The sequence below is a fragment of the Micromys minutus genome (assembly GCF_963924665.1).
Source record: "Micromys minutus genome assembly, chromosome: 21".
NCBI classification, from domain to species: domain Eukaryota; kingdom Metazoa; phylum Chordata; class Mammalia; order Rodentia; family Muridae; genus Micromys; species Micromys minutus.
Genome location: NC_137956.1, coordinates 39215647 through 39233012, shown reverse-complemented (window position 1 = coordinate 39233012; position 17366 = coordinate 39215647). Strand labels below are relative to the sequence as shown.

The following is a 17366-nucleotide window of genomic DNA, read 5'->3' as shown; positions in this document are numbered from 1 at the left end:
AGACTTCTGATAGCCTCTTGCCACTAGCTCCCACACACCAAAATCAACTGATAAATAAGACCATGGAGGGTGAGCAGGGAGACCAGAAGGTGGAAAGGTGTAAAACATGATAGGTGAACAGTGAACATACAATTTGAAGAACAAGTCACAGTGTATTGAGCCATGAGAACACCCCTCCCATAACCCACCCCACCCCTCATTTTCCGAAAGATTGTTGGCGACCACAGTAGTCCTGGAGGTACCCAAAGTCTGGGAAGCTGCAGAGCTGTGAGTAATGCACACTGTTGCTGGCCACAAAGACAGCTCAACTCTTTCCCCAAGTACGGTGGCAAGGACTCATGACGTTGCATATGGAATCAAAATGGTAACAACGGCTTGAGCCATACTATGGGAGAGAGATTCACATGTAGGATCTGTTGGGCACACTGTCGAATCTCATCATCTGAGCACTTCCTGTTCATCTTTATGGTCTGGGACTTTCGAAGTTTTGGTGTTCCAGGCCCCAGCCACACCTTAGGAGATTGCAGTACATGCCGTGCTTTCTTCTTAGGAGGAAGACCCTTGCTCTCATGGGCTTTCTTCCTCTTCTGCCCCACAGTCTCAGAGTCGTTTTTCAGGCTTGCCCTTCCAGTTCTGGTCTGAACAGATCTCTTTGGACGTCCCCTGTGCTTGGTCTGAGCTGCTTTGGCCTTGGCCTGGACTACCTTGTCTTTAGCCTTGTCCCTCACAGTGGCCTTGGCTTTGGCTGCCTTGGGCTTGGCCTGTTTTGCTTTGGCCCTGGCCCTTACTGTCTTGGTTCGAGCCACACTGGCAGGAGCACGAGCAGCTTTGGTCAGGGTTCGAGATGCCTTGGCCCTGGCCCTTACTGTCTTGGTCTGGGTTCGAGCCACACTGGCAAGAGCAGCTTTGGTCAGGGTTCGAGATGCCTTGGCCCAGTCTGTTTTGGTGCCCAAGGCAGAGCACCCTTTCATTAGGGAGCCATTGTTCTGGGTTCCAGCACCTCGTTGCAGACCAGCCCCAGGGCCTTTGTTAGTCAGATTTTTGAGGCCCTTGCTTGTGATTCTTCTGGGTGCTTTGGACTGTTTTCCTAAACCTTTCCTCAGTTTCAGGGTTGATTTTGGGAGTGACAGCTGCAATGACGGTGCCCTGTGCTTAGCATCCAAGCAGGGAGTCTTGAGCGGGACCAGTGCTTCGAGGACCACAGAGAGCTGCATGGCAGGGTAGACGCCGGGATAGAGGTGGGCAGGAAAGCCTACTGTCGTACCACTAGTGTTGCTGGCATTTGACTGCTTCAGGGAGCTCAGCAGCAGGTTAGTGGTAGCATGCTTGGCAAGGGCTGGTGTGGACCCTTTAGTCAGCCTGCCAGACAGTGGCACAGGGAGCAAGGTGGCCTGGCCGGCAGTTTGGGGAGCCTTGGCAGGAAGTGATGTGGCAGGTGGGTTGATGGTACGAGCTTGTAGCTTTGTCTGGCTGGGGGGGCTGGCTGTACATGAACTATAACCATAGACATCCCCACTTCGAAGAATGGTTGGCTGGAAGCCATCATCCCGCAGACCCTGGAGGAAGGCCACAAGCTGAGCCTCTGTGGCACTGAGATCCTGGCTCATGGGGTTAAACACGAGGAGGGCCTCTTCCAGGGCTTTCTTCCCTGCTGTGGAGATGCGTGACCACGAATGCACTGCTTTCTCCTCTACCATGCTCATGGCATTGGGCACTGCAGGTCTGCCTGGGTATCCACAAACCAGCACTGCAGATCTGCCGGGGTATCCACAAACCAGCACGTGGCACCTCCAAAGCAAGAAGAAAAAGGTGGTAAAAATGGCAGCAAGACACAGAGCTAAAGGTTGGTGACTTGAGCCGGGCTCCCTCTCTCTGCGACAGAAGGGCCTGGCCAGAATAGCTCTCTCCAGGGTCTCCTGACTTCCTCTACCATGTTGGTACATTTCTTTGGGTTATATGCTTAGAAGCACCTCAGAGCATCTACTCCACCTCTGGGCTTCTGAGATTTAGATCTAGCTCATTCTAATTTAATGGTATTTTCTTTTCTTGCTTTAGGATAAGGTCCCTCATAAGCGAGGCTGGTCTCCAACTCCTTATACAGCTGAGACCAGCCTTGAACCCTAACCCCTCTGTCACTGTCTCTCGAGTGCTGGGACTGCTGCACTTGGTTGTTTGGGACACAGGGTCTCACTACAAAGCTCTGGCTGTCCAAACTGGCCTCCAATTCAGACTCCTACCATAGCCTCCCAACTACAAGGATGACAAGTATCTGTCAAGAGCTCAGCTAAATTCTACACTTTTTTCTATTGTTTGAAATTGAACTTGATATGCTCTTAGTCTTGAACGGGTTGGTGCAAGTGGTTTGGTGAGCCTCCCAAGTAGTGTGTACTATATGCCTATTTTGTTTATTTTTTTCTTTCCTGTTGTTCTAAAGGTCTAGATTCAGTTCCAGGAATATAGGCAAATACCTTCAATCCTTAAAGAGCCTAGTGTGGAAGTGAAGACACAGCTACCATTAAAGGTTCTTGGGAGTATATGGTATTATCCAAGTCAGCTTCTAATAGGTTATGGAAGGACTCCTAGATGTAGTAACATCTACCTATCTGGCTGAGTGGCAAAAAGAAAGGAGCAAAAAGGGTAACAGCTCCTACAGAGGCTATCAAACAAAAAAGTGTAAGGAACATAGGGATGAAGGCCGGACAGTAGCTGGGGAAAACAGACTAAGGCCTTTGAACATAGGCCCAGAGACAGACCCAGACCTACACCTGATATCCACCCCACCTCTGTTCATCTAGCTGCCAACATTCCAATGCAGGGGGTGGTTATCTCCTGCTTACCAAAGTCTGTAGACAGGATACTCAATGACTTGATTCCTAGCTCTAGTCCTTAAGTTCAAACCCCAATATAAGACACACACCCTGTAAAAAAAAAAAAAAAAAAAAAAAAAAAAAAAGAGTACAGTTGCAAACATCTCTAAGGCAAGCAAGAGACCAGGCAACTAGACCCAGGAGTCCAAGGGTTGAAGACAAAAGACAGGTAAAGGTTCCAACTAGGAAGGTAGGTCAAATGGCCATTAAAGGTCTGCACTGTCCTAACCAGAGCTTAAAAGGCAACAGACCTCAGATTACCACAGATGCTGCTGTCTGGGACCACTCAAATCACCTTATGCTTCTTTAAAGACATGATAAACATCAATCAGGAGTTACATTCAGCACCTTGACTCGGGCTTCTTGAGGCAAAAAGTAAACTCCCCAGCTGCACTGGAGCATTCAAAGATCAGCTGGGATGAGACAAGTCCCTGGAGCCTAGAAGCCCGTCTGTGCTGCCGCTTTGCATCGCTCTAATGGAGTGGATACAGTCTTCAGAATCCCCAGAGAAAGTGCCCTGGGGCTCTTTGTTTGGAAACATTCTTGGATCCTCAGGTGTCTGAGGCACTTCCCCTCCCCAGAGGATGCTCTCCAAGTACAATCCTTGCACGTGACTTTATTCTTTTATTTATTTATTTATTTTTGAAGGGGATAGACTGGGAAATGTAGGACAGAGGGAGTCGACCTACCTCCTACCCCAAACCTCTGGCGCTTATATTGGGGGACGGGGACCAAGGAGCTCTTCACCTAGGTCATTCTAAGCCCTTGGGAGGGTGGGTCTGGGCTTTCAAGCTTTGTAAACAGAGGCTGCAACCAGGCCGTCTTGCCTTCACACATTCCTTTGGGGCCAGCACAGGAAGTTGACAGAAGACTGGGGGCGGGAGAAATAATAATCAGGCAGACTGGGATCAGGGGCAGATTGGAGCCCTCAGTCGGGCAGACGGCGTCCCCAGGGCCCGAACGATGACAGGGAGTCGGGGTCACGGCGGCGGCGAAATGTGTAATGTAAGATGGACAGTAGTAGCCCGACAGAATCCTCACAGCCTCAGGGTGGGGTCCTAGGTGGGGGTGGGGTGTCTCGTCCAAGCCCTGGGAAAATGAGGATCCGGGAAGGGTCGGCCACCCAGTCCCTTCGCCCTGCCGCCCAGTGGCCTCATGGGCCACCACTCCGCAGCACCGCTAGGTCCGCGGCTCCAACCTACCGGCGCCGCCGCGGGGACCCAGGACGCACCTCTGCGCCGCCTCCTCCACTCCAACATGGCCGCCTGCTGCGCGCCGGAAGTTTGCTGTACTTCCGCTTCCGGGACCTGGCCCGCCTGGTGACCTTTGACCCCCCCTACCACTTCCCCCTCCCAAGTCTGGGGGTGGAGCAGGTTGAATACCAGGGAGGGCTGCCTGGAGGTGGTGGCCTAGGAGGTGACAAATCCAAACCTATCAGATTCAGTATGGGAGCCTGCACGCATAGATGGCAAAAGTCACAGGAGCCCAGTCAGGATTGGACTAAGGGCCATTTGACATTTTTCTAAAATGTCCTGGTAGGATAGTGTAGGACATCAAGGTGACTCCTGGCAAGGTCTGGACTATTCTACACCCCAGGACCTGATTCTTTCTCTGGCACCTGATCAGAAGGTCAAAAGGGAGTGTGCCTGACAGGGAGTATTTTAGGAAAGTCCCCTAGTTTCACCACAAAAGTACTTTCTGAAAGAATAGAATCTCCTCTCTTTCTGAGAACAGGCCTAACCCTGGCAAATTGTATGAAAAGCTGGTATATACATGTAGGCACAAGTAATACACAGAAGCCTGGGGCTCTAGATGTCCAGTCTGTAAGTCACAGTACATCAATGTGGGCCTGAATATACTTGCTCAGGTATGCATACACAATGTAGTGCCAAGATCTGGCTCAGCCAAAGCACCTCAATGGCACCAAGTCCCCCTTTTCCATTTTTACAGTGCCCAGAATCCCTATCTGGTGGCCAAGGAGATTGCAAACTCAGTCCCCTCCACCTATGTCCAGTAGGCAACAGAAGATGGTTTCAGAGCCCGTTCCTCAGCAGTATTTAAGGACACAAGTCAAAATTACCTCTAGGATTCTGAGACCTCAGATGAACAGCCAACATGGTTTCCAAACTTTTTTCTTTTTTTGAAACAGTGTGTCCCTACATAGCCCTCTGGATTGCTGGGACTGAAGGTGTGCCATATCTGGTTCCACAGCTCTTAGTAAAGGACCCACTTCTCAGATGTTTCCTAAGTTAGCTTTATGAGCCATCAGGAAAGCTTTGGTCTCATGGAAAAGAGAGAGTGGAGGCATATGGACCGTCTCTGAGTTTGGGATGGGTAGACAAGAGTTTGGAGTGTTTCATGTGGGAGCTGAATAACCAGCCTCCTTCCTTTTTCATATGACTGCAAGATCCTTCAGCTGTTTTCTTTTTCCCAGTCTAAATAGAGGGATCAGCATTCTTAAAGGATCCATCCACTCATCAATACCCAAGGCCTTACTTGGTGCCTGTTAACTTCTCAGAGCCCTGGTACCAACAGGAGAATCCTGAGTATCTTCTGAGTAGCCAAAGTGCCCAAGAGGAACCACAAAGTCCCTGAATAGTCTGGGGTCAGTACTTCCAACCGATTGTCTTGGTAGAGAAAAAGGGCCTCAAGGGCCTACACCAGGATGGATCAGAACTATGCAAACAGAAGCCATTTCTGTGAAGAGGCAGAGCTTGGTGCCTCCAGGGATAGTAGCAGGCCAGATGTGCCCTAGGAGGAGATTCCTCTCTTGTATTGTGCAATCCAGAGGTCAGAGAATATAGAGGACAGGAAAGCTAGGTCTGTTCTACCTCCAGCCCTTCTCTCTATGGTTACTGAAGGAATGGTGAAGGTTAAGGCAACCCAGCTATCAAGGGGGAGTCTTGGTGTTAAGCCTGATGTAGGACTCTCAGGGAGAGCTCATCAGAGCACAGTTACCACTTGACCTGGTTCTTGATAGCTGCTAGCAGTGAGGATGAGGTGGGGAGACAGCCGAGGCCTTTCCATGGTCCACTTGACATTTTACATGGTCATTGGTGAGGTGAACCCATAACCATCTTAGCAGAGACAACTGGTGATCAGGTGGAGAAAGATACAGCTTGGGAAAGATTTTCTCAATAGGTTCTAAGTTTGCTACTTTGAAAAGCCAGAGGCGGCTTGTCTTGGGCAAGATCCTTAAAGGTTACTTCAAGGAGTAGGTTGTATTTTGGCGGCACAGACCCTGAGGGCCCACGGGCCCCATGGCGCAGTTGTGACCTGCTCCATGGCTTATGGAGGTGGTGTCCCTACCGATGAGGAACAGGCTACCGGGCTGGAGAGGAAGATCATGATTGCAGCACAGAAGGGAATGGATCCATACAATATGTTACCTCCACAAGCAGCTTCGGGCACCAAGGAAGACCCTAATCTAGTCCCATCCATCAGCAATAAGAGAATAGTGGGTTGCATCTGTGAAGAGGACAACTGCACTGTCATCTGGTTTTGGCCACACAAAGGCAAGAGCCATTGATGCCCAAGCCGTGGAACCCATTACAAGCTGGTGCCCCACTAAATGGCCCACTGAGCCAGCCCCTGGGTTAATGTTTCAGAATGTAAAGGAAAACTTCTCTCTAATAAAGACTAGCCATTGTACTGGCAAAAGAAAGAAAGAAAGAAAGAAAGAAAGAAAGAAAGAAAGAAAGAAAGAAAGAAAGAAAGAAAGAAAGAAAGAAAGAGAGAAAGAAAGAAAGAAAAGCCAGAACCAAATCTGTTTTGAGATGTGGGGTCTGATGAATGAAACCAGGTCCTGTGCATGCTAGGTAAGTATATGCACTTAGCCCTTTCTCGTGTGTGTGTGTGTGTGTGTGTGTGTGTGTGTGTGTGTGTGTGTGTGTGTGTGGTGTCTCTGTGTATGTATCTGTGTGTGTGTGTGTGTGTGTGTGTGTGGTGTTTTTGTGTGCCCTTCGAGTGCAGGCCAGAGGACAAAGTCAGGTGTCATTATTACTCAGGAGCTGTTTAGAGACAAAGTCTCACTCTGCAGTCCTGACTAGTCTGGAACTCACTGCATAGACCAGGGTGGCCTTGAGCTCAGAGAGATCGGTTCTGGATTAAGGGTGTGAACTCTCACATTTACTCTGTTTTTAATATTTCCCATCTGGCTAGTTAGGCTGGCCAGTAAGACTCAAGGATTTGTGTGCCTCCACCTCCCCAGTACTGGGATTATAGCATACACCACTCTGCCTGGCTTTTTATTTTGTTAGTGTGTTTTTAGTCTCAGTACAGCCACAGCAAATAAAGACAAGAAATAAAAAGGAAAGGACCTGACTGCTCCTAAGTATGGTGGAGGAGGAAGTTTATTGTAGATGAAAGGGAGCTTGTAGGCAGAGACTCGGATATCTGGGAAAGCCCAGAGTAGATTCGACCCTAGGCCATGTTGGGAGAGGAGGAGGGAGAGAGAGAGGGAAGAAAGGGGAACCAGGTGCAGCAGGTGAAAGGTCAAAAGATAAAAAAGGGCAGACAACCAAAATGGTTAGATTATATAGGCAAGAGCAGCCCAGCTGGAGATTTGGGGTGGGGGTTGGGGAGTAGAAGGCAGACATGCCAGCCATACCCTTAGGGACTAAGGGATGCTGGGAAACCTGTTGGCCAGATCAGTTTTAATATGTTAAATAGGTACCTCAGTCATTTGTCCCAGGTTTGAAACTTAACACACATCACTAGTGTAGCGGTCAAAGGACAACTTTTGGGAACCAGTTGTCTTTTTCTACCTAATGATTCTCTGGATTCCAGCTTAGGTTGTCACCCTTGGTGGCAGGCACCCTTACCCTTTGAGCCAAGTCACCAGCCTCCTCTCCACCGTATATATTGAAACAAAGTCTCGGGCTAAACCTGGATCTTATCACCAGCCTTGTCTGGGTTCCATGCCTCTTGCACTCAGATTGCATGCAGGCTGCATACCTACCTGGCTGTTATGTGGGTTCTAGAGAATCCTGTCTCCAGTTCCACTGCCTACAGGACCCATGCTTTACCTGCCGAGTGTCTTCGCTACAGTTCCACACCTGGGTTTTTGATTTGGTTTTGTTTTGTTGTTTTTGTTTTCCAAGATGGGGTTTCTCTGTGTAGCCCTGGCTGTCCTGGAACTCACTGTAGAACTCAGAGATCTGCCTGCCTCTACCTCCTGAATGCTGGGATTCAAGGTGTGTGACACCACTGCCTTGCTTCATTCCTGGATTTTTAAAAATGTAGGTTCTAGGGAGTGAACTTAAATCCTCATGTTTGTACTGAAATCACATTACCACCTGAGTTAGCTCTGAAGCTTCAAGTCCCTACCCCCTCCTTTTTGAGGCAGTCTCACTAAATTACAGGCTTAAGTCTTGAGCTGTTCTCTGAGAAGGGTAAGGAGATCGCGCAAAAGACTCTGAAGGTGAGACAAACTTAGTAAGGATTCAATGTCACAAAGGGTGAAACTTTGATGATCCTGCAAAATCTCATTTGAGACAGAAACCACAGGGGTCAAGTTTTATGTTGTGTGTCCTGATGGTTAAACTTGGTTGTCAACTTGACTGGATATGGCTTATGGCTTTTTTTGTAGTTTGTTTCTCCACCACCACCCCTCCCCCCGTGTGTGTGTGTGTGTGTGTGTGTGTGTGTGTGTATGTGTGTATGTGTGTGTGTTGTGTGCATGCAGTACCCACTGAGTCCAAAAGAGGGCATTCAATTCCCTGGACCTGGAGTTACACAAGTAGTTGTGAGGAGCACCCCAATTCAAGTACTGGGAACCAAACACAGGTCCTCTGCAAGAACAGTAAATGCTCTTAAATGCTGAGCCATCTTTCCGGCCCCAGTTTTTGTTTTTGAGACAGGGTCTCACTAAATAGCCTTGTCTGACCGGGAATTCCCTATAGCCCAGGCTATCCTCAGACTCAGAGATCTGACTACCTTTGTCTCTGGAGGGCTGGAATTAAAGGTGTGTGCCACCATGGTGGCCCTTGAATGGAAGTGGAATCAACCAAGAAATCAACAATTGGACACGCCGAGAAAGCACATTTCTAACATGGACACTCTTTCTAGTGGCTGCCCAGATGTAAGGAGGTGTGACAGAAAAGATTTTGTTTTTTGCCTTATCTTCACGTGTCTTACTAATAAGTTCCTTATATTGTTGCTACTGCTTCCATTGTTACTAATAAGTTCCATAGTTGTTACAACTGCTACCATTGCTGTGGGGTCGGGGAGCCATGGGATTGGGTGGGGAGTGGGAGGGATTCAGCCCAGAGCAAGAGAGGGTTCAAGGTGTGTCTAAACCCCAGAAATCTCAGCAGGAATAGGATTACTCTCCCCTTGGCTCCATGCCCCCACTGGTATCCAGGTTGAACCTCCTCTCTCCTTATAAGGCCATGTCTAGCAGCAACTACAACTGCCCTTATGAGAAGTCCCAGCACCCTGACCCTGGCCAGTGATGTACACTCACCCCAAAAGCCGCTACACACACCCACAAAGGCCAAGTAGCTTTCATTTTCCCAATTAAATGAACTGTCTACTGAGGCTGTCACCCAAGAGTCTTCTTGTCAAGTTCACACAGCCATCACTGCCTGAGGTCTCTTTTGACCCAGCCATTCCCACCCAGCTTCCCTCTAAGATCCCCTGGTGGCTATCTCAGATAATCCTGCAGCTAAAGGTCAGAAAAGCAAAGTCAGAACAGCAGCACATTGCTACCACTGCCACCACTGTCACCACTGCCACCACTGTCACCACTGCCACCACTGCTTCTATGGATTTCTCCAGGAATCCTTTAGGCCCTCAGTGTCAGATTGTGACTCCTGAGGCACCCAGACTCCAGACCCAAGTCACCAAGCCTGCCCAGTGTGAAGAGAGCACCCAGACTGTATGATGTAAGTTTATTAAATTCCCCCTTTTATCCTTTAAAAATTATAAGAGCTAAGTGTATGACTGTTTCCCTGTATGTGTAAGTGTGTGTCATGTGTATGCCTGGTGCCTGCAGAGGTCAGTAAAGGGTTTCAGATCCCACAGAACTGTAGTTCAGCCATCATGTAGGGCTGGGAACCATGCCTAGGTCCTCTGGAAGAGCAGCCATTGTTCTTACCCTGTCATCTAAGACTCTGTAGTTCATATTCATTCTCTTGGTTTTGTTCCCTTGGAGAATGTTGACTAATACACATGGTGACTTTTCAAAAGCAATTTTGTTGCCTGAAGATAGAGCTCAGTTGGTCCAGTGCTTGTCTAGCATGCAAGAAGCTCTGAGTTATCACAGGCAAACTGGGCAAGGTGATATGTCTGTAATCCCAGCATTTGGGAGGACAGAATAAGAGAATCAGAAATTCAAAGTCATCCTTGGCTATGTAGCGAGTTTGAGACTAGCCTGCGCTACAGGAGATCCTGACTCAAAGGGGAAAAAAAGCTTCACTGGGGATCTTTAATCCCAGCACTGGGGTTAAGGGGGAGGCAGATGACATCTTTGTGTGTTACTGGTTAGTCTAGTCTACAAAGCGAGTTCCAGGACTGCCAGGACCATTACGTAGAGAGACCGTTTAGAAACAAACAAAAACAGAGATTGCTTCAAAAACAATTTAAAGGAGAAAGCAGCAAGAGACTGAGGTGGCAGATAACAAGGCAGTGGTGTCTGGGGACAGATGGCTTCAGAATTCAGAGGGAGCAGAAAGAAATGGCCTTGACTTAGACTGGGAGACATTTAAAATCTGTGCTTGTAAGTGGTAAACAGCTGGGAAAGAATGTGGAGGGGACAGTGGAGACCATGAGGACCTCCCTGTGGGGGCACATACAGAGCCCCAAGTGAGGAGCAATCTGGGCATGGGAGATGTGGCACTGGATGGTAGAGAGGCCTTTTAGAGTCTGTGCAGTGTGAGGCCAGTCTTTACACCGTCATTTCTGGGCATGCTCTCCACTTCAAACTGCCAGCCACTGGAAGAGCTATAGGCTCTATTTAGTCATAAGGAAGGGTTCATCCACATTTTGGGCAGGCAAAGGCTCCCAAACAACTCTCAATGTGTGACCCATGGGGATGTGAAGATGAGTTCCTTAGGTCTCTTTACTCTTGACAGCAGTAACAATATAAGGCCCATGTTTCTAATCACCTCTCAGAACCCCCAGGTCACAGTCACCCACAGTGGTGACTGATAGCACCTCCTTTATTGGCTGCTTTCCTTGGCCTTTTGCCACTCCTCTGTGGGTGCTTCCTGGCTTCACCTCCTACACTCACCACACACACTTGTGTCATTGCCTCAAGATCTGGTTTGGGAAAATTAAGCTAAACACTGTACACTAAAGGGTCCAAAGCTGGGAGCAGACACAGACAAAACTGTGGGAGCTGTTCACCTAAGATCTCCAACTGGAAGCTTCAGCTAATCAGATTGCTCTTAAGATAGGCTGAGCCAAGGTGTGAATCAGAGATAGGTGGGTGTTGCTGGTCTTTGCTACTTTGTGGGTTCTTCTCTCCCCACCCTTTATCAGAACCCCAGTTTCAACCCCTTTCACTAAATAGAACAGAAAAAAGGATACAGGGGAGAGAAAGAGAGGAAGGGAGGGAGAGTAAGAGAGAGATAGATGATAGATTCTTCAAATTTCTTTTGACTACTAACAAACTGTAACCAGCAACCTCCCCCCCCCCATGACCAACAATTACCCACCCCACCCCTCAGGTTCCTCAAATTTATATACCCTCTGGTAAGTTTCCAGAATTCCAAACATAACACAATCACAGAAACTATCTGCAGCTGGCAAAACCATGCTTTTGCTAGAACACAGGCAAATAAATCATAGTCAGCTGCTGCAAAGCAGCCCGGTCTCCACACCTGGGATTAAAACAAAATAGTTCTCTGATTTGTAAAGAAATCAAAATCTCAGAATTCTCACTACAGGTGGGTCTTTGTCACACCAATTTGCTGTCACATGACCACAGAGTTGGCTAGAGACAAGCTCTGTACCCTGAAGATGAAGGCCTTAGAGTAGCCCCAGGGTAAAACTAGGCAGAGACTCCTGACATCTAGCTGATTGAGCTCATCCTCTGCTCAGATCTAACCAAAAATAACCTACTTTTCTGTAAAGAGGGTCCAGATAGGCTCTAAGGTTAGTACAGTCTGCCCCTCCACCCCAATGCTACCAAGATCTAGTCTGTGTCCTGCTTCATGTCATGGTTAGGACAAGGCGGTTGAGCTCCCCAACCAGAGGCCCAGGCTATAGCCCTAGTGGCCTCTAGGGGGCGCCGCTGAGAAGCTTGTGGTTGGGCACCTCCAAGCTCAGTTGTGATGGGCGGGCTCCGACCCCTAAAGGCCCCAGGTTCCACTGCCTAGCTTCTGGATGATTGCACCCAGAGTGGATCCGACCCAGAACGACACCCGCCTCCGATCCCACCATACCGGTGTTGTGTTGCTCGCTGCTGCCTCATTTCTATCATCGCCCCAGGTAGAACCCTAAATCCTGGCCGGCCGGATGTCCATATGCCTGTCTGTTCATTTTTGGGTGACCGTGGATCGGTGTGCCCTACTCCTGCCGTGGCATGTGCAGAGTTAAGGCGGGAGGAGGTTTCCCCGAATCTGGGGAGGGGGGAGCGAGGGGCGGACCTGGTCCAGCCCCGCCCCACGCCGGAGCGGTGCGGGAGCCCCACCAGAGCCCAGCTTCAGCCCTAGCCAGAGCCGGCGGAGGCGGAACAGCGGACCCTGTGCCCTGGCGACATCTGAGATCCAGCGGGTGAGTCCCGCGGGAGCCTCGCTCAGGGGAAGTTTGGGGCATGAAGCATAGAGCCTTAATTAAACCTACTTAGCCAGACCCGCCCCCCACTCTCCTTTGAGTTGGAAGTTTGGGGCCAGGAGGCCGTTCTGTCAAATCCCGGGACTGAGAGTGGAGACCCCCAGCATACACACAGACACACAGAGACACACACATAGCAATAAAGGGAGGCTAAGGAATGCGCTCTTGGAGGTGGGGGTGGGGGTGTCAGGAATCCAGCTGTTTATTCCTACAGGAAAAGCCCTGGACTCAGGGACCTTCTAATCCTGTACTACACACCAGCTCTCTATTACCTCCTCATCGGGGAGTCTGCTGGCCTTGCCACACCCATGAGGACGGACTTCAAAGGGAGTGTGGAATCCTGGAGTATGTCGCCTTTGAATCTCGCACATGAGACTGGCCTTTTGCTGATATAAATGGTTGTACCTTGTGGAAGATCCTTACTGTAAGGACTACAAGATGAGGGACCCTGATGGCCAGACCCATGTTGTTCAAGGCACACTAGATGCTAGTGTTCAGAGGATACAGAACTCTCCTGGAGCACCAAGATAAGACTTGTTGGGACAGGAAGGGTGCTAGGATGCAGAGTTAGGTTCTATCTTCCCTTCCACTCTAAATTGATCAAGTTACTACTTGCTAGTTCTTAGGGTTGGGGTGTGAAGCATCTATCCCTCATGCTCCTATGAGAGACAAGAAAGCCGTCTGGGAATCTGGAACCTATTCTTCCCACTTTAGAAGGACCTTCACCAGTAGAGCGATAGTCAAAGGGGTGGGTCCTTCTGCACAAGTGATTTTGGGCCTGGTCTACCCTCAGCTACATCTTGTTTGTCTGTTTCTTTACAGTGGCCCTGACCCTTTGTTTTCCATCTCTCTTCCAGGTGAAGGCAAGGTCCTTTGGACTGGCCGGACACACCCTTCCAGCCCTGACAAGTTCAAGATGAGACCTTATCGTGTCCCCCCAGTAAGGCCCACAGCTTGATGAACATGGCCTTCCACTGGCAGTGAGCAACATGGCTGCAGGAGGTGGCCGGGCCTTTGCTTGGCAGGTGTTCCCCCCCATGCCCACTTGCCGGGTATATGGCACAGTGGCACACCAGGATGGACACCTGCTGGTGTTGGGGGGCTGTGGCCGGGCTGGGTTACCTCTGGACACTGCTGAGACATTGGACATGGCCTCACACACATGGCTAGCATTAGCACCTCTGCCCACCGCCCGGGCTGGTGCAGCTGCTGTGGTTCTGGGTAAGCAGGTGCTAGTGGTGGGTGGCGTGGATGAAGTCCAGAGCCCAGTAGCTGCTGTGGAAGCCTTCTTGGCTGATGAAGGCCGCTGGGAGCGCCGGGCTACCCTCCCTCAAGCAGCCATGGGTGTTGCAACTGTGGAGAGAGGTGAGTGGCTTAGAACATCCCTCAGGTGACCCAACAAGCTTCCTTTTCTTTTCTCTTGACTGGGTCCATTATCACAGAGACTGGATAAGCACCGCCTAGGACATGGCTCTGTCTCCTGTCTCTTCTCTTACCTAGGGCTGCGGCAGCTCACTGTTAATTGCCTTTTCTCGGCTGTGAGGTGGGGGTCAGAGCTCAGAAGTCCCCAGAAAGATGGGAGACCCTAGCCACTACCCTGTCCTGTTCTTTGTAACTAAGAGACAGTGGGGGGTGTGGCCTAATGACTCTCTCATAGTTATAAATAGTATGGAAGGGGGAGGGGAGCAAGGCCTTGGCTCTGAGCCCAGCAAGTGCTTAAGTGCTTAGCCCCCCCACCCCCATCTCCAGCACACACCAGGGATCCTGATGTGGACAAAGGCCAAGCCGACCTGGAGATGGTTGCCATGGAAGCCCCCAGCTGCCTGGCATATCACCCACAGGCCTGACTGTGACTGCCCCTAGCTGACTCTGAGCACCTAACAGTTCTAATGGAACAGCAGGGTGCAGAGGTGCCAGAGGCTGAAAGCTATGGCCAGTACCACCATCCTACAGGCCCAAGATCATCTCTCAGCCCCAAGCCTTTGCCAAGTTGATCCCCTAAGTTCCCTTCCCAGACTGAGCTTCATGCTGAGCAAATCTTCTTGTAGCCTTTATCACTGTCTTAAGCTACCCCTACCTTCTTAGGGGAGCTGTCCCCTACCCCCTACACACACACACACACACACACACACACACACACACATACATACACACACCTTGTGGCCTCCAGGTCTGACCACCAGTCCCAGGCTAGCCTGCTAAGATGCCAGATTTGGTTGCCATAGCGTCTCCAGGGAGACCGTGCTGGATTATAATTAGATCAGCTTCCTCCTGCTTTTCACTTGGAGGGGCCTAGGCCAAAGCTGGAATCCCAGCTCTCCTAGCTCCCACTTCAGATGGGCAACAAAGTTTTCAATAAACACATGGGTCCCCTTCCATCCCTGGGTCTGACCAAGGGAGCTGTCAGGGTGGGGTTCACCAGCTACACATGGTTTTATAGTCGCTCTGAACTACTCTTTTCTGTGCAGATGGCAAGGTGTATGCTCTGGGGGGAATGGGTCCTGACACGGCCCCCCAAGCCCAGGTACTGGTCTATGAGCCCCGCCGGGACTGTTGGCTTTCTCTACCCTCCATGCCTACACCCTGCTATGGGGCCTCCACCTTCCTTCATGGGAACAAGATCTACGTCCTGGGTAAGGGCTGAAGGATGTGGGAAAGGGGGGGAAAGAGTCCAGAAGGTTCTCCAGATTAGGGATCAGTCTTAGTCTGAGACGTTAGTTAGGACTTGAGATGCTTTGTTGGGGGTAATCCACACCTATTCTAAAGCCTCCTTGGTGGCCCAACTGGGGTTGGAAAATCATATTCAGTGCTGAGGGTTTATGTGGTCTCATGGCTAATCCATGGGCAGGTGTGTACACAGATGGATGTAGGGGTCTGGGGAGGATAGTTCACCAAGCCCTTTGGTGCTTCAATTCCTTTGACAGGAGGCCGCCAGGGCAAGCTTCCAGTGACTGCTTTTGAAGCTTTTGATCTGGAGACCAGAACATGGACCCGACACCCAAGCCTGCCCAGCCGCCGAGCTTTTGCTGGCTGTGCTATGGCTGAAGGCAGTGTCTTTAGCCTGGGTGGCCTGCAGCAGCCTGGGCCCCACAATTTCTACTCCCGCCCACATTTTGTCAACACCGTGGAGATGTTTGACCTGGAGCATGGTGAGCAATGCCTGTTCTAGTCCCTTCTACTCTCCATGAGACAGAAGGGAGTTTGTGTGTGTGTGTGTGTGTGTGTGTGTGTGTGTGTTTCTGTGCACATCTTTGCATCTGTGTATGTCTGTGTGCATACACCTTACATCTTCTCTCTTTCAGGATCCTGGACTAAGCTGCCTCGTAGCCTGCGGATGAGGGATAAGAGGGCTGACTTTGTGGTTGGCTCCCTGGGGGGCAACATTGTGGCTATTGGGGGACTTGGTAAGTGTCCATGGGACTAAGAAAAAGATGGTATAAAGGGGATAAAGGTTCTCCTAGTAGGACCATCTTCTCTAGACAACAATGCCAACGCTGTGTGAGCTCTTTACCTATCTATAAGTCTGGGAACTTGTGATTCGCCTGGCCTGGCTCTTGGAGTGTCTACCATGCCTGACCAGGGGGCTCTAAGACACAGAAGCAGAACAGATGATCTAATGTGACCAAATAGTCAAAGCATGAATGAATGAATGAATGAATGAACGAACAAACAAACAAACTTGGGCAACAAGGTGCAAAGCACTACTAGGTCATGCTGGGGTAGTACTTACTAAGCCATTGTGCAGGAAAGGGAGCAAAGGCCCTTACCGTCATCTCTCTGCCTGCTCTAGGGAACCAGCCATGCCCTTTGGCCTCTGTGGAGAGCTTCAGTCTTGCACGGCGACGCTGGGAGGCACTGCCTGCCATGCCTACGGCCCGATGTTCCTGCTCCAGCCTACAGGCTGGGCCACGGCTGTTTGTCATTGGGGGTGTGGCCCAGGGCCCGAGTCAAGCTGTGGAGGCACTGTGTCTACATGATGGAGTCTGAAGACTGGGTGAGGCCCATCTACCAGAGCAGCTCAGTATAGAAGCAGATCGAGGCTCCTCTTAGCTGCTGAGGGCGCTCCCCATGGCTCTGTAGGATGAGGGGGGGCACAGGAGAGGGCACCTGAGCTACTGCCTTAGGGACTTGGGTTGGGGAGCCTTTGTCTTTAGCACAGGACACATGTTCACACCTGTTTTTTATCACCATCCACTCATGAACCATAGCTAGCTCCACCTATGCCCTAGAAGTTACTAGGCCCCCTGTCCACTCTGACGAGTGAGGAGGAGAACACTGGCCTCATGGTCTACAGGTTAAGGCCTAAGAGCTGACCAGGCCCTCTCCAATGGGCAATCTGGAAAAGTATGAGCTTCCAGCCTTTCTTGAGGGTTCCTGTGAACCTCAGGAGTATCCTGAGGACAAAAGTCACAGAAGAAACAGAGGAGAGAATGTGGGGACTGCTGAGGGGGGGCAAAAGTTCCCTGGCCTCACCATCTGTACTAAGTAAGGCTTGTGTGACCTGGGGCAGGTTATTTCACCTCTCTGTGCCTCAGCATCCTCATCTGTAAATGGGGATCTCTGAAACTTTCCTGCCCAACCTACCTCACAGGGCTGTTGTGAGGACCCAGGGAGTTTTGATGTAGAAATAAAATACTGCTTAGATCTGGTGTGTGACCTCTGGTGCAAACCCTCACAGTGTTTTTTCAAGCCTCAATTCTGCCAGGGTTGAGAGTTCGC

General features: G+C 50.2%; 2 protein-coding genes across 4 annotated transcripts; one reads left to right on the top strand and one right to left on the bottom strand.

The window, feature by feature from the left end:
* Window positions 1-200: 200 nt before the first annotated feature.
* Window positions 201-4136, bottom strand: CCDC71 (coiled-coil domain containing 71). 3 transcript variants are annotated; one of them, XM_080934307.1, is made up of 3 exons: window positions 3557-3890; window positions 2838-2918; window positions 201-1788 (listed from the first exon to the last, which is right to left on the bottom strand). In XM_080934307.1, exon 3 carries the CDS (start codon window positions 1701-1703, stop codon window positions 357-359), a length of 1347 nt encoding a protein of 448 aa, XP_080790433.1. In that variant the 5' UTR covers window positions 1704-1788; window positions 2838-2918; window positions 3557-3890; the 3' UTR covers window positions 201-356. The 3 variants fall into 3 exon arrangements, with proteins under 3 accessions (XP_080790433.1, XP_080790432.1, XP_080790434.1); XM_080934306.1 differs by lacking the exons at window positions 2838-2918; window positions 3557-3890 and adding an exon at window positions 4070-4136; XM_080934308.1 differs by lacking the exon at window positions 2838-2918.
* Window positions 4137-12517: 8381 nt separating this feature from the next.
* KLHDC8B (kelch domain containing 8B) lies at window positions 12518-17186 on the top strand. Its single transcript, XM_080934196.1, has 6 exons — window positions 12518-12587; window positions 13505-14012; window positions 15116-15280; window positions 15572-15796; window positions 15950-16051; window positions 16438-17186. The coding sequence occupies exons 2-6, from the start codon at window positions 13637-13639 to the stop codon at window positions 16632-16634; spliced, it is 1065 nt and encodes a 354-aa protein (XP_080790322.1). The 5' UTR covers window positions 12518-12587; window positions 13505-13636; the 3' UTR covers window positions 16635-17186.
* The last annotated feature ends 180 nt before the right edge of the window (window positions 17187-17366 follow it).